We start from the raw sequence: 15,211 nt of genomic DNA, 5'->3' as shown, positions 1-15,211 counted from the left end.
AAAAAAAGCAACATGCCACAGAAGATCAGCTCTTTTATCTTTGCCGGTCAGTTATTGTAGTCTACAATCCAAGACACATAACAAAACCATGGTTGTGTTTCTGGATCTGTCTGTAGCGTTTGATACTGTCTGGAGATGCAAACTGATCCAGATTGCAAATGATGTGGGAATCAAAGGTAATGCCTTATCTGGATCTTCGACTTCCTCAGACACAGAGAAATCAAAGTAAGGTTCAGCAGAGTCGACTCAAGTCAAAAAGATCTGAAGTGGAGTCCCTTATTAGTCCCCTGCTGTTCCTTATCTATGTCAATCCCCACCTTCAACAAGATACAAAAAGTTTCCTGCTATGGCCGATGACATTGCCATCTGGCACTCTGATGTAGGTCTAAATCGCTCAAAAGAATCCCTAAATAGTTCTCTAAACGAAATCGCAAAGGGGGCTGAATCCTTGAAGCTAAAAATCAATCCGCAGAAAGCATCTTTCCGCATTTTTTCTACAGGTAGGAAAAACAGACACCTCTTCTGGCTGAAGTTATTCCTAAACAACCAGCCTCTTACAAGAACAGAAAATCCAGTCTATTTGGAGTAGGGTAAAACGAACTAAGTGCTGAAAATTGCATAAAACATTAAATAACTTTTTCTAATTAAATTATCAAAAATTTACCTCCGAAATGCACAATGTCGGCAAAAATCGTTCCTGTATACGAAATTTCATCTTTCTAGACTTTACTTTTTTTCCAGAAAGATCTTATTTTATTATATGTTTAGATTATCAAAGGATTTTACTGAAAATATGTATTTCAATGATGTATTAAACCTATTCAGAATGTGGTTTTTAGATAGACTAGCACTTCTGATTTTATTCATTTTATGGATTTATAAAATATTGCAAAAGTCATTTAAATCATTTCAAAATTATGTCGATAGATAACATTGTAATTAGCAAATTTCATTGAAAATTGCGTTCACATATTTTGCTCACATAGAGAACCACTTCTAAGGTCCTGCCCTTAGAAGTGGTTCTCTATGTGAGCAAAATTGTTTGGAAATAGTTATATAATCTAGGTTGATCATGAAACTTTTTTTTTACATGTTTTTTTTTTTTTTGTCATACAGTTTCATTTCCATACTGTATAGAAATAATTCCTTGTAACTCTTGAAAGTTGTGGCAAAGTTTTGAACATTCATTAGTTTATAGTTAAAATTAAAGTTTTGAGAAACTAATATTTTGTTTAAATATGATTTTATCAAAGTATAATGATATTGTGAATATGCTTTGTAATTAATAACCGTATGAAAAAGGGGTCACTCCACAGTATTTGGCTGTGATATGTCCAGTACATAAGGCTAAAGCTAGAATATATTTTTTTTCATTGTAAAAATTCAGTTTACAAAGTTCTCTAATATTATTAACTCTAAATCGTATTTTTACAGTGAAAAAAGAACTTTTTTTTTTAGATTTGCATTATGCATGGGATATTTCAGACCGAAGTACTGTGGAATGACCCAGATATGCTTTTAAAATGTATAAAACTTACCAGAAAAAGATTACTTTTTCTGTTCAATTTTTTATTAATTATTCATGCTTACAATACCAAACACATTTCAGGCATATTTTTGAAGCTGAAGAGGACCTGAGATCAACATTTGCAAGAGCTGCACGAAAGTATTCTATTTCATTACTATGTCCCATATATCGTCATCTCAGAGCAACAGTAAGATATCTTAGTGTTATTTCTGGGATTAGATATTTTACTGTTGCTCTGAGGCGACGATATGTTCCAAGATTTTTCTTTGCAGTTGATACAAAGTTTTTTGTTTTGCTTTTGTTTTTATTTTATTTTTACAAAGTATATATATATATATTGTAGGAATTTTCGTAGAGGTGTAGAGATGCCTTTGAAATTAACCTATGCAAATTTTCAGCTTCCTAGTTCCAAGTCCTGAGGATCTAGGATCTCCAAAAAATGTGAGCCAAAATGGCGGATCAGCTTTTTGCGCCAATCTGCCAAGTTTAGACTAAGTTTACAGAAAATTTTATCACACTGGAAACCTGACGTTTTAGGGGGCTTAAAGTACAATCAGCTGTTAATTGTTTAATGATAATACATTCAAGTATTTTTGGAAATTTGAGCTCATAAGGTTTTTTATAGCGCGCATGTAAACTCGTGAAAAAGATCGCCGGGGAATGTTTTTCCTGGATTTTAGGTTGTCATAAAATCTAAACAAAAATAATTCAAAGGCTTGCACTTTGTGATTACATTGTAAAAATACTTGTTTTTTAATGGGTTACAGTTTCAGAGCTTAAATATCTATTTTATAAAAGATATTGTCATTCAAAGTGGCTATAAAAACCGTCCCAAGTGAAAAATAGCTTATTTTCAAGCTTCAAAGCTCAAGTTTGTCAACCTTGCACCTTTTCGTTAATACATTTTTTCCTTTCAAAATAAGTTTTTTCTTCGATGGTGTTCTTTCAAATAAGGATAGAAAAATGAGTTTGAAATTCTGTCTTTCATAACGAAATGCCATGTTTAAGTTCATATTACAGGAAATTTTATTACACTGGAAGCCTGAAATTTTAGGAGCTCAAAGTACTTTTGGTTGTCAATATTTTTATAAATTAGAGTTCATTAACTTTTGTGTAGCACACATGCAAAGTCGCAAGAAAAACGCAGTTGAGAAACTGTTTCCTGGATTTTAGAATGTCATAAATTTTGAACAAAAATGATTCAAAAGCTCTTACTTTATAATTCTATTGTCAATATACATGCTTTTAATGGGTTATAAATGCAGAGCGTTAATATTGATTTTCTGAAAGACATCCAAAGTGGCTGTCATAATCGTTCACATGAAAAATAGCCTATTTTTAATGTTCTGTAGCTCAAGTTTGTCCCATTGCATCTTCTTTTTGTTGGTACCATTAGAAAGAAGATATTTTTTCACTCCAAAATATTTTATTTTCTTGTAATATTTTAGCGGCCCTTTAACTTCAAAATATTTTAGCAGTCCTGTGCGGCGGTACAGTTTGCCACCAGCTAAGCACGGCCCTGAATCCAACACAGGATATCGGGGAAAACATATTAAAAGATGATGAACAAAGTAAAAGTTATTGCTGTGTGTGTGTCAGATGAAAGACAAACATAATAAAAGGGGGGGGGGGAATTAAAAATTGCCTCTTACACCACCGAGAGAAACGTTGTTCAAACTACAAAAGAGGCCCCATACCTGAATCCGGCCTTGTGTGTTGTCTCTTCTTATTATACAAACAGGGACGTAGGCAAGAGGGGATCCATGGGGTTCGGGACCCCCCCCCCCCTTTCCTGATAGGGCACTGACTCCCTGCACTTACATAAACAGAATTTTCAAAATAAATTAATTAAAAATTATTTTGTCCTAAATATTCTCATTAATTGATAACTTTCTCATGTTCAGTTTAGTTCAGAACAATAGAACCTCTGGGAGTGGTGGGGGGTGGAGGGCGACAGAAGTCTTCAACCCGTAGTACGTGTGGCAGACCTGTCCAAAGGAGAAATTATCTTAGTCCCCTACCCTGCAAGAAACTCGCCAGCAGCTATCCGAAAAGGAGATATTATCTTAGCCCCTCCCCTCAAGGAAATCGCCGGCAGCTCGTAAACAAACATTTATTGTCAACGAAAGATTGATGAGAGTCATCAATGATGAAAATGTCCGAGACGGGAAATTTGGAGGAATGTTTTTGCGAGAAGGTCATACAAAGAGAAAAGCGACATTTGAGATGTTTTTCTCAGTTTAATCAGAAACGGATCCCCTTCTCTTCTTTTTGTTGGACAGTTGTGGGGTCAGCCGCCCTTGTAATATAGCTCTGTCTTTTTGGAAGGTGCCTAAGGCTCCTAGAGTTGTGGATAGTGCAAAACTCTGTTAGGTCATACATTCACTGTCTATCGTTGCCATTGGTATGGGTCGGTTGCACGAATGTTTTCCTCCAAAGCTAAAGGGAAAAATCAGGAGCAAAACCATGAAACACATAAGAAAAAATTAGCCAACACCCACTGGGTAAGTTGTATTGCAGTTTTTTTTAATGTGTTTTTTTTTTTTTTTTTAAACAATAGGAGCAATTTTATGCATTGTTTTCTCATTTATTTAAAATTTTCTTCAGACAAAAATAGCATTGAATATCATTTCATTTTTTAACCAATCAATTCAATTTATTTCACTTATAATTTTCATTTGTAACAATGATGGATTACTTTTATATCATTGTGTCCTGGAAGCTTGCAACTTTTAGCATTCATCAAATACCTTTCTACAACCATGAAACTAATGTCTGGAAATTCGTTCTGAATATTTGTTCATTTTCATCACAAGGGAACAAAGATTTTTTTTCTTTCACTCTTTCTGAGCAAAATGTACCGAAAAAAACTAGAATTTTTACGAATGTTTTATCTTTTGCGTTTTTATATATGATTTATAAAAAAGGGGAAAAAATACGTATCTGGAGGTAGTAAAAAAAGAGATGAATAAATAAAGGTTTTTACTAATGTAACAAAATTTATTTCAGTGATATAAAAGTTTAAAAAAAACAAAGAAATTGAATTTAAAAAAATTTGAATGTGTTTGGTTTTTTTAATTTTAAGTTTGGAATGATTAACGCATGTGTAAAGATGTATAAGTTTAAAGATACATATAAGTTTTACAATGAAATTATTTTAAATCATTATTTTAAAATACTAACTGAATTGTGTTCATGAGGTCAAAAAGAAAAGTTATTAATGAGTTTAACTGAAAAAATATATTTTCTTCTATCTTCTAGTTCCATTTTTCGAATAAAATACTATATAATATTCGTGCATATGCTTCATTTAGCAAATTTTTTGATAGCTATTTACTGACTGCTTTGTATTCAAGAATTATTTAATAAGTATCTATCTGTACATTCAAAGTTAAAAAGCACAGTAGACTCCGAATGCAAAAATAATAGTTGTTGTTCTTATCCTCATATATAAGCTTGCCAGACGTCCCTGATTGACCGGGACAGTCCTGGATTTCAGACAAAATCCGTTGTCCCGGCTAGTTTACTTCACCTCACGGAAAAAGATAAATTTGATTACAAATGACCAAATAATAATAATAATAATAATTAACTGTTAAGGATCATTTAGGTTAAATACTTTGTTATTTGAAACATTGATTTGTAAAATTAATATCGGATTGTGAGGATTTTTACAACAGGATTAAAATTAAAAAAGATTTTCAAAAAAAGTCCTAGCCAATGAAAAGTGCACATAATTATTGTTAAAGTTTTTATTCCTCATTTAAAGTGTTTCTTCTTACTAAAGTAATATTTAATATTAACATGTAGAAATAAAATGTTTTTTATCTGCTTTGATCATGCATTACTACCCCTGTTTTAGGTTCATAAATAGTAACCCTTTATTCATAGCGTTGAGAATGAACTAACCTTTAAAACACTCTAAAAACCAGGCGGGGTTGTGTACCCCTTTGAATACTCGCGACGCTGGGCGGGGGGGGGGGGGGTGCGTTCCAGTGTCCCGGTCGAATATTTCAGAAATATGGCAAGCCTACTCATATATATAATATCCAATGATCGAGTAACGCTCTTGACCTCATCAACAATGAAACTCGTGCTATACCATGATAATTTGATAACATGTTTTGGTAATGTTTAAAATGCAAGGAAAGACTTTATTGTAACAAGGCTGAACTGGATCCAGTAACTTAACTGTTTTACTGGTAAAACTGTCATTTCAGGGGAGTGAAGAAACAAAAAAGGGGTCAAAGATGAAAGCTGTCTACTGAAGCTTCGAGTTAATCCACTGGAGTTAGGGTTTAAAATGTCAACTATCAAAATGTCACCAAACAAGCAATTGCTTTGTTCAAATGTGGAATTAATTTTCATCCATCATATCTTGACGGGCAATTTTCTAGTTATATAATTTCAAAATATCAATTTAAATCGTATCTAGATTTTAAATTTACAACTTTTCTTAGAGTTTTTACAAGAGATTTGTCTTCTTTTAAACCTTCAGATTATAACATCTAATGACTTAGAGCAAAATGTTTGCTAATTGAGGCTTCAAACTGTCTATAAACCTCTTATATTTGTCACCGAAAGATGATTAACTTTTTACAGTAATATCTAATTTTGGTGCTGTCATATTATCACAAATAGGGCAAAGATTACCTCCTAAAGAATCGAAATCGGATGAATACCGCCAAATGAAGAAATTTAAAATTTTTATATTTCCATATTGTTAGTAAAATAACTAGGTTTAGAGTGTTAAATTTTGTTGTGATGATTCATTACTGTTATTATCGGTCATTTCCCCTACAGTTGTTAAATTGAAATTTTAAATTTAGAATGGAACATTTTGCACAGAAGTTGTTTTGAATTATCATAATGAATAGAACTACGGATTTGATTTAGTTTATTTGTTTTCCTGAAGAGGGGTAAAGATTATACATAAAACTATTATGTATATACAATGTGTTCGTAAGTGTATTTATTCATTTTTCTAAGTTCTAAAAGTAATACTTCCTCTTATCACCCTTAAATGACCCTGCATGCAAAAATCCTTAAATAGAAAATGTCCAAGAAAAATGTTTAATAGCTTTGATGGCCTAAAAAATAGTATTTATAAACAAATTATCATTAAAATTTTCTTCAAAATTTTGGCAAAGAAATTTTATTGTTTAACTTAATTCATCGTAAATGCCATAACTGATCCTTAGATATCTATTTTAGCAATACATCACAAGAAAATACTTATTAACAAGCAACTACACTTTCTATGTATTTTAGTTGTTTGAACAGTTTTAATAATGTTTTCCTAAGCTTTTATATGAAAATACTATTAAAAAAGATGAAGATTAGAAGCATCATTCCATTTCTTATCATTGAATGAATTCTAAAAATTTAAATGAATTAAGAAGCATTTTGAGCTTCTCTTTAATGAGCCTTGGCAATATTTTTGTCCATAGAAGCATTACATGCAGTCTGTTTGCTCTTGTAATGATTGTAGTCAAGAAAACGAGGATTTACTTAAAAGTATTATATTTAACTTAGCGTATGCACAGTAAATTAAAATAAAATAACATTATAAATAAAATTGAAACCGTTCTCGGTTTTATGAAAGTACTGCAACATGCAGTGTTATGGACGAGTGTCCAATGTGGTTAAGATACATCAGGTAGGAACTTTTTTCTCATGGAGCTTAGCCGTTTTATGTCTACAGTCACCTGTGCTGCCCTCTGCGGACAGCGCATTTGCATATTGGCGCAGACATACTCCCACCCTATCAGGAATTGAGTCCTGATAGGGACTTGAGTCCTGATACATAGGAATAGGAGATAGTTTGCAGATCGGTCTCTGGAAGATCCCTTTAGCTGTCCTTACTGTTGCAACGCGGACCAGGTCGTCCGCTCCCGGGTGCACTTCAATAACCCTAGCCAAGGGCCACAAACCAGGTGATGAGGCTTCTTTCACTAACACAATATCGTTGACTTGAATGTTGGCATGAGGGGTGGTCCACTTTTGATGACTCTGCAGAGATGAGAGGTACTCCTTTGACCACTGCTTACAGAAGCCTTTGCGGAGATTCTGGATAAGTTCCCACTTTCCTTTGAAGCTATGCTCGTTCAGGTTTGCTGGATCCGGAATTGAACTTATCACATCACCTGTAAGGAAATGCGAAGGAGTCAAAGCATTTATAGAGTCGGTATCATTGACGTCGCTTACTACTTCGATGGGTACTGCCTTAGTGGACAGGCAAATGAAAAGTGCAATGTAACCTTTCGTAACTTTAGCACCTCGACCTTTACTAAATTTTATAGAAACAGGTCCGGCGTAATATATTCCAGAATGAAAGAAAGCTCTTTCTAATGTCACTCGTGGTTTAGGCAGATTGCCCATGAGTTGTGAACTGTTACCAGTTTTGAATCTATGACATTTTATGCATTGATTAGCACATTTGTTGATCAATCTTTTTCCTCCTATTATCCAATATGATTGCCTTAATATATGAGATAATAAGGAAGGACCAGCATGCAAATAAGCTACGTGTTTTTCACGAATTAACAGTTCACTAAATCTGTGTTGTGATGAGATAATGATAGGATGTTTCCTGTTTATGGGTAAGTCGGCGTTCTGTAACCGACCTCCCACCCGTAAGAGACCGTTTCCATCTATGAATGGGAAAAGTGACCGCAAAGGACTGCGTCGTTTCAGTGACTTTTGAAGCCGAATGCATTTTTTCTCTTCAGAAAAATGTGTGTCTTGAACCCAGTGAATGAGTTTTTCTTCTGCAGCCCTTGTTTCTGCAGAAGTGAGTGAACCGAGGGTATTGCAAGAAGCAATATTGAATCCGATTCTTTTTTTACAAAGATTAATAAATCTGTAGCAATATGCAAAGATGCGAATAATTTTCGATAATGATGAATATTTTTCGAATAGACGAACGAATAGGTCATTTGTTGAACTAGCATGAAAGTTAAACATTGGATTTGATTTTTCCTCAGCTTTAACTGCGCTAACAACGTCTGTAGAATGTAATTCAGCTGTAGGCCAATGCATTTGATTTGAATGTAGCCAGTGCGGGCCATGCCACCACAGATCGCAATTTGGTAGACATTTAGGGTCGATACCACGTGAAGCGATGTCTGAAGGGTTCTCTCTGGAGGATACGAAATTCCAGTGAGCTGGGGGTAGAACTTCTATTGTTTCAGAAATTCTATTTGCGACAAAAGTCTTCCACTTACGTGGATGAGAAGATAGCCATGAAAGAACTACCTTTGAATCTGTCCATGCAAAAACGCGAAGATTGAAATTCTTCAACGAGTTGAGAACAGTGAGAAATAATTTTGATAACAAGTGCGCGGCACATAATTCCAGTCTAGGAATGGAGATTTGCTTGAGTGGAGCAACCTTAGTTTTAGCAACCAACAGTGAAACTGTTGTGGACCCATCGACAATTTGACGACAGTAAATCACAGCCGCGTATGCTAGCGATGACGCGTCTGCAAAACCATGTAATTCAGTTTCGCATTCTGAATCAATGGTGACACTTCTAGGAATAGTGATATCATTTATTTCGTTGAATGATACCTGAAACTTTAACCATTCGGTTTCCATTAACTTCGGAATGGGTGAATCCCAATCCCTCTTGATAAGCCACAACTTTTGATAGAATATTTTGATTGTAACTACACAAGGTGCAAGTAATCCCAAAGGATCGAAAATACGTGCAGACTCCGATAGAATCCGTCTTTTAGTGTAGGGTGGTAAAAGAGATAAATTAACCTTGAATGCAAATGTATCATTTGTTGAATTCCTAAATAAACCTAACACTTTAGAACTAGCGTGTGCATCACGATTGATTTCAAAGCTTGTTTCCGAGGAACATTGCTCGGGAAATTCTTCAAGGAATTTGGAAGAATTTGAATTCCATTTCCTTAAGTTAAATCCGTAGGATTGTAAAATTGACGCAATATTTTTGCAAATTGAAATTGCGTCTGTAAAATTACTCGAACCTGACAAAAGATCATCCATATATACGTCTTCTTGTAAAATGCGTGATATTTTAGGATTAGGAGTATCAAGAGCAATTTGTTTGATACATCTGGTAGCTAGGAATGAGGCGGAAGCTAAACCGTACGTTACAGTTTTTAACCTGTACGTTTGTATTTTATCTTCGGCATTGTATCGCCAAACAATTCGTTGATAAGGTTGATCTTCGTCCAATATTAAAATTTGACGGTACATTTTCTCAATGTCCTCAGTGAAAACTATTTTTGGAAATCTGAAGTTTAGCAATATTTCAAAAATATCTCGTTGTAATTTGGGACCCACTCCTAAAATTGAATTTAGCGAAGTTCCGTTTGAAGTTTTACAAGATGCGTCAAAAACTACGCGTAATTTTGTAGTGGTACTAGATGGCTTGAAAACAGCGTGATGAGGCAAAAAACACTGTTCATTTTTTAGAAGAATATCTGAATTCTTTGTTAAAGGCGACATGTGACCTGAATCTTCGTAGTTGAGCATAAATTCTTTATAATGTTTTTCGAATTCCGGATTGAATTTGAATTTTCGTTCCATGGCATAAAGTCGCGAAATAGCCGCGGATTTTGAATCGCCTAACTCAGCTTTCGACTTCAAAAACGGTAACTTCACAACAAAACTTCCATCGAAATTTGTTGAATAATTTTCTTTAAAGTGTGTTTCTACGAATTCTTCTTCCGGTGAAAGAATTTTACTTTTCACTACTGATACTTCTTCCATTTCCCAAAATTTTCTAAGCTCACTATCAACATTTAATTCGTAAATGTGTAAGCTAGTTGATGAATTTGAATTCGACTGATTTTCTGGCAGTCTTCCCGAAACTAAAAACCCAAAAATTGAGTTTTGAGCGATTAAATTACTTTCCGAACAATTTATCTGACCCGGAAGGAAAATAGAGAATAGGTAATCAGCACCAAGAATCATATTCACTTTACTTGGAAGGTAAAAGTTTTCATCGGCTAAATTAATGTTACTTAAATGTGCGAAATGTTCCTTTTGAATTGCTTCAGTTGGAAGTGGGGCCGTCAATTTATCTAGAATTAAAGCATTTACGGGCAGTGGAATATCAGGGTTGAATCTGGAACTTAAATTGACTTCAACACAGCCTTTAGTTAAACCAATTTTAGAACCTGCAAGACCAGTGATAGGGAAACGTGCATTTTTTCTTTTTAATCCCAAAGAATTTAAACAGGAGTTGGATAGGAGCGTAGTCATGCTTCCTGAGTCACACAAAATTCTTAAGGTTCTCGATTCCCCGCTAGCATCTTTGACAAAAACACAAGCTGTAGGTAATAACGCAAATGCAGCTCTAACGGCATTCACAGATACGCTTTTTTCGTTTCGTGTTGGGATATCAGTTTGTTGTACACTAGAGTTTATTTGCGGAAAGTTTTGACTTGAACCTTTCGAATGAAATGCATTTGAGAAAACATTTTTTTGCTCATAACTTTCATGCAGAAGTGAATGATGTTTGCGTTTGCAAAAATGACATGAATAAGAAGAATTGCATGATTGAATATCCGAATGCTTGTTAGATAAACAATTAAAGCACAATTTGAATTTATTCACAAATTGCTTGCGTTCTTTTACATTCATTTCTTTAAATTTCGAACATTTTGACAAATAATGAGAAGTGTCCTTACATTTTATACATCTATTAGATGCACTATTTTTATTACTTCTGGATGAATTTCTAATTTCATTGCATTCGTTTGAATTGCATAATTCCAAAGATACACATTTATTATTTAGAAACTCCAGAAACATTTCAAATGTAGGAAATTCTTCCTTAGTTGTATGTTTCGCCCATTCTTCCCGTGTCTTGCTATCCAATTTTTGTAATAAAATATAAATTAGCCAAATATCTCTAGAATCTGCTTTAGAATCTATAGATTTTAGACCTCTGATAACTTCGTCAGAAGTATCAGTGAGATTGCGCAAATTAGCACAGTTAGCGTTAACAATATCTGGTTGATCCATGAAAGTTTTAATTAAAAAAGAAATTATTTGTTCCTTATTATCATAGCGAGCTAACAGTTTATCCCAAGCTTCAGTATAACCAGTTTCCGATATAGGAATATGCTTGATTATACTTGCTGGTTCAAAACACAAAAGCCCTTTAAGATATTGAAATTTTTGAATGTTTGAAAGCCTATTATTTTTATGCACTAATGAAAGATACAAATCTTTGAATGAAGGCCAGTCTTGATATTGACCAGTAAAAGATTCAATGTTTAACTTGGGTAGCTTAAAATTATTACTTATTGAATTACCTATAGGCATACTATCATTATTTTCAATTTGCACTGGATTTAAATTCACAGATACATTTTCAAGAGCTTTTTGTAGCTTGACTTTGGTTGCATAATACGTTTCTTCGAACTGTTCGATTTCCGAAAGTTCTTCCGGCAATTCTGAATCAGCTTTGTTAAATTCAATGAATATAGAATCTAATCTTTCAAGTTTGTTTCTTAAATCAAATTTATCAAATATTTGTCCTTCCACATTAATGAAGTTGGTTATTCTAGTCAGAGCCGCTTTGGCCCGTCCACGAAGCATTTTAACGGCTTTTTCATCAGTGCCGTGTTGAATTTGTGAAGTTTTATCTTCAGCACTATTGCCGGTCATTTTGAATGACGAATGGTAACCAAAGTCAAACTATTTGATTGAAAAGATATACTTATCTTTGAATTCTTTAAATGTTGAATCCTCGAGTAGAATCCATATGATCTCGCCTGGTGCCTCCAAATGTTTGCTCTTGTAATGATTGTAGTCAAGAAAACTAGGATTTACTTAAAAGTATTATATTTAACTTAGCGTATGCACAGTAAATTAAAATAAAATAACATTATAAATAAAATTGAAACCGTTCTTGGTTTTATGAAAGTACTGCAACATGCAGTGTAATGGACGAGTGTCCAATGTGGTTAAGATACATCAGGTAGGAACTTTTTTCTCATGGAGCTTAGCCGTTTTATGTCTACAGTCACCTGTGCTGCCTTCTGCGGACAGCACATTTGCATATTGGCGCAGACACAGTCCAAAATCCAATTCGAAACAGTCAGGAGTGGGGAATTATGAAGCATTTATTGAGTTAGACAGTTGATAATGTAGTTAAAATAAATATGAGCGTTTTTTTTTTTTTTTTTTTTTGAAAGAAAGTATATTGCAAAGCTTTAATTATCATACTTATATTATATCATTACTTAATTAAGCTAATTATCATACTTATTAATTGCAGTTTTGATTGGAATAGTGTTACTTTATACAATTAATAGTTAATGCTTCTGATTTAGCATGTTTCCATTTTTAAAGTTCGTGCAACCTTGTACCCCCCTGCCCCTTAACAAAATCCTAGCTACATGCCTGATACAAATAATCACAGTTGTTTCTGCTCTATTTTCCAAAGCCATAATGATATTCAAACTTCATACTGTTAAAACTTAAGTCATGAAAGCTACCTCAGTGCCGAGAATCTGAGTTTCATTAACTATAAAGTATATAAATGATCCGTAAATGTCTGCCTTCATTTGAGTATGCTCTGAGGAAACTTTTAGAGAAACAAAATCTCGCAAATAAAATGCATAAAAAGTTCTTTTTTTTAAAAATTAATCTATTGCAGTTGTTAAATGATTTTTTTTAAACTTATTTTATTGGAACTTTTTTACTTAATATTTTGTTTATTTAATTTTAAAAAAATAAGAAGAAGAAAAAGCTGCTTTATATACAAGGTAATGTTCAATTATAATGTTCCTTTCCTTTCAATTTCTTAGATGCCCATCAATCATATTTATAGATGAATTAAATTACCTTTGTCCGCATAAAGAAGAAGCAAGTGCATCTACTTCCCAAATTTGTAATATATTGACAGACCTAATCAAGGAACTACCAGTAAGAATCTCACTTTTGAATAAATGTTTTGAATGTATGTATTTTAAATATGTTTTGACTGTAGTAAATCTCGTATTTCAACACCTTAAATTTTGTTGCCTTTTTCATTACAAATAGATTATGTTGATTCAATATTAAGAAATATCCTCTAAATAAGGAAAAAATTCAATATTGTGACATTTTCTTTTAGTGTAGCTAATTTAAAAATAAATTTTAAGCTAACTTTTAAATTTTTTGCAACTTGATTTCACTCAATTAAAACTTTTTCCTGCATTTCTCTAAGAAAATAATGGGAAAACACATTAAATGTGAGCTCCATAGTGTCTGGTGGGGCAACTTCGTCAATAGGGAAAGTAGTCATACAACAGATAAATGAATGTAACGAGGAAGTAAATGTTCAAATACAGTAGATTCTCGAAAATCCGAGATAATTGGGACTCGCCTCAAATAGGATTACTGAAAACTCTGACTATCCGGAAAAAGTTTCCACATTTGAAATTACACAACTAAGAACGCATAAGGAGGAGCACCTTTTACTTCCTTGTATCAAGAAAAGGAACTATTTTCAACAGCAAAATATTTCTATTTTCAGATTTTAATAAATCAAATTTTTAGTTACTAAAAAATAGAACTTAAAATGTAAATGAAGCACCTTGGATTAAGTAAAACGTTGAACTTTCGAGACTCTTATTTTTTATATTTTATTAGCTATTAGTTTATAATTTCTGTCTGCATTTCCTCTTGGTGCCTGAACTGATTTTGCACCTTTTCAAAAAAGTTGTCCTGTTTAATTGTATTTATATTGTGTGAATTCATATAATTTATGTGTTTTGTTAAGATTTGGATTTGACTTCTTAAGGCAAATAGCTGTTCACATTAATGCTATACAAAGAGCTTCCAATTGTCCATGCGAGATTGTCCAGTTTATAGATTATGTCTGGTTTGAAAATTTATTCATGATTTGGTTTTTGTTGATTTTCTCAGTGTCTATTTTTTTTCTTCTAACTAGGGGTCTCTGCTCCCTGCTCGCAGACGCTCACCAACCCTTAAAGATTGCTTCTCAATCTTATATGATTCGCAAAGATTTAAATCGTCAATTAGAAAACAGATTAAGAACACATTAGGAGTTCCCTTTGGAACAAAAAGCCCTGCTTCTTTGTTTGAAAATAACTTGTACAAACATGAAGAGCCCTAAGGGCTAAGTGGCTCCTGAGCATTGCAAAACTGCAGTTTTGTACATTTGAAAAGTTGTTTTCATATCGTGGTCTCTATTAATATATTTTGCTTTTTAGCTCAGGACCTGAATTGAGATGAGCCTAAGATTTTCTATTAAAACTGAAACCTTTAAAATTTCTGGCTAAGAAAGAAGAAACAAATGAATCTAAAAGAATTAACCATGGCAATGCCAAATAAAACATCAATAATTTGAATGGAGATGAGATTTTTTGAACTTGATACAGCTTGTAACTTTTTTTCTTTTGGATACAGAAGCTTAGTGTTTCAACCATAAAGTCGAGTTAGATGTGAAGTAAAAACATCGCTCTTTCCAGTGGTAAAAACTGGGACAATTCCTTCACTTTTTACTGGTAGATTTTATGAAGAAAGTAGTGCCTAAATTCGGGGGTTTCACCCCTCCTAAAAGCAAGGGTGCATCCCCAAAAGTGAAAAATACCCCTCAGATTACCCCCCCCCTAAAAGTTTCAATGCCGCAGTCTGTGCCATACCCCCCCCCCCTTGGTGGGCACCCCTGCTAAATATCAGCTAAGC

The 15,211-nt window shown here is 33.5% G+C and overlaps 1 protein-coding gene across 2 annotated transcripts in view; it reads left to right on the top strand.

Moving 5' to 3' along the window:
- Positions 1 to 15,211, top strand: part of LOC129229695 (uncharacterized) — a 56,732-nt gene that overhangs the window by 14,433 nt on the left and 27,088 nt on the right. For both annotated transcript variants that reach the window (XM_054864057.1, XM_054864058.1), the window contains exons 5-6: positions 1,610 to 1,666; positions 13,327 to 13,444. In XM_054864057.1, coding sequence (XP_054720032.1) covers positions 1,610 to 1,666; positions 13,327 to 13,444 — 175 coding nt within the window. The remainder of the gene's footprint in view (positions 1 to 1,609; positions 1,667 to 13,326; positions 13,445 to 15,211) is intronic.

The sequence above is a fragment of the Uloborus diversus genome, chromosome 9 (assembly GCF_026930045.1).
Source record: "Uloborus diversus isolate 005 chromosome 9, Udiv.v.3.1, whole genome shotgun sequence".
Lineage (NCBI taxonomy): Eukaryota > Metazoa > Arthropoda > Arachnida > Araneae > Uloboridae > Uloborus > Uloborus diversus.
This window is presented reverse-complemented; position numbering and strand designations above follow the sequence as displayed.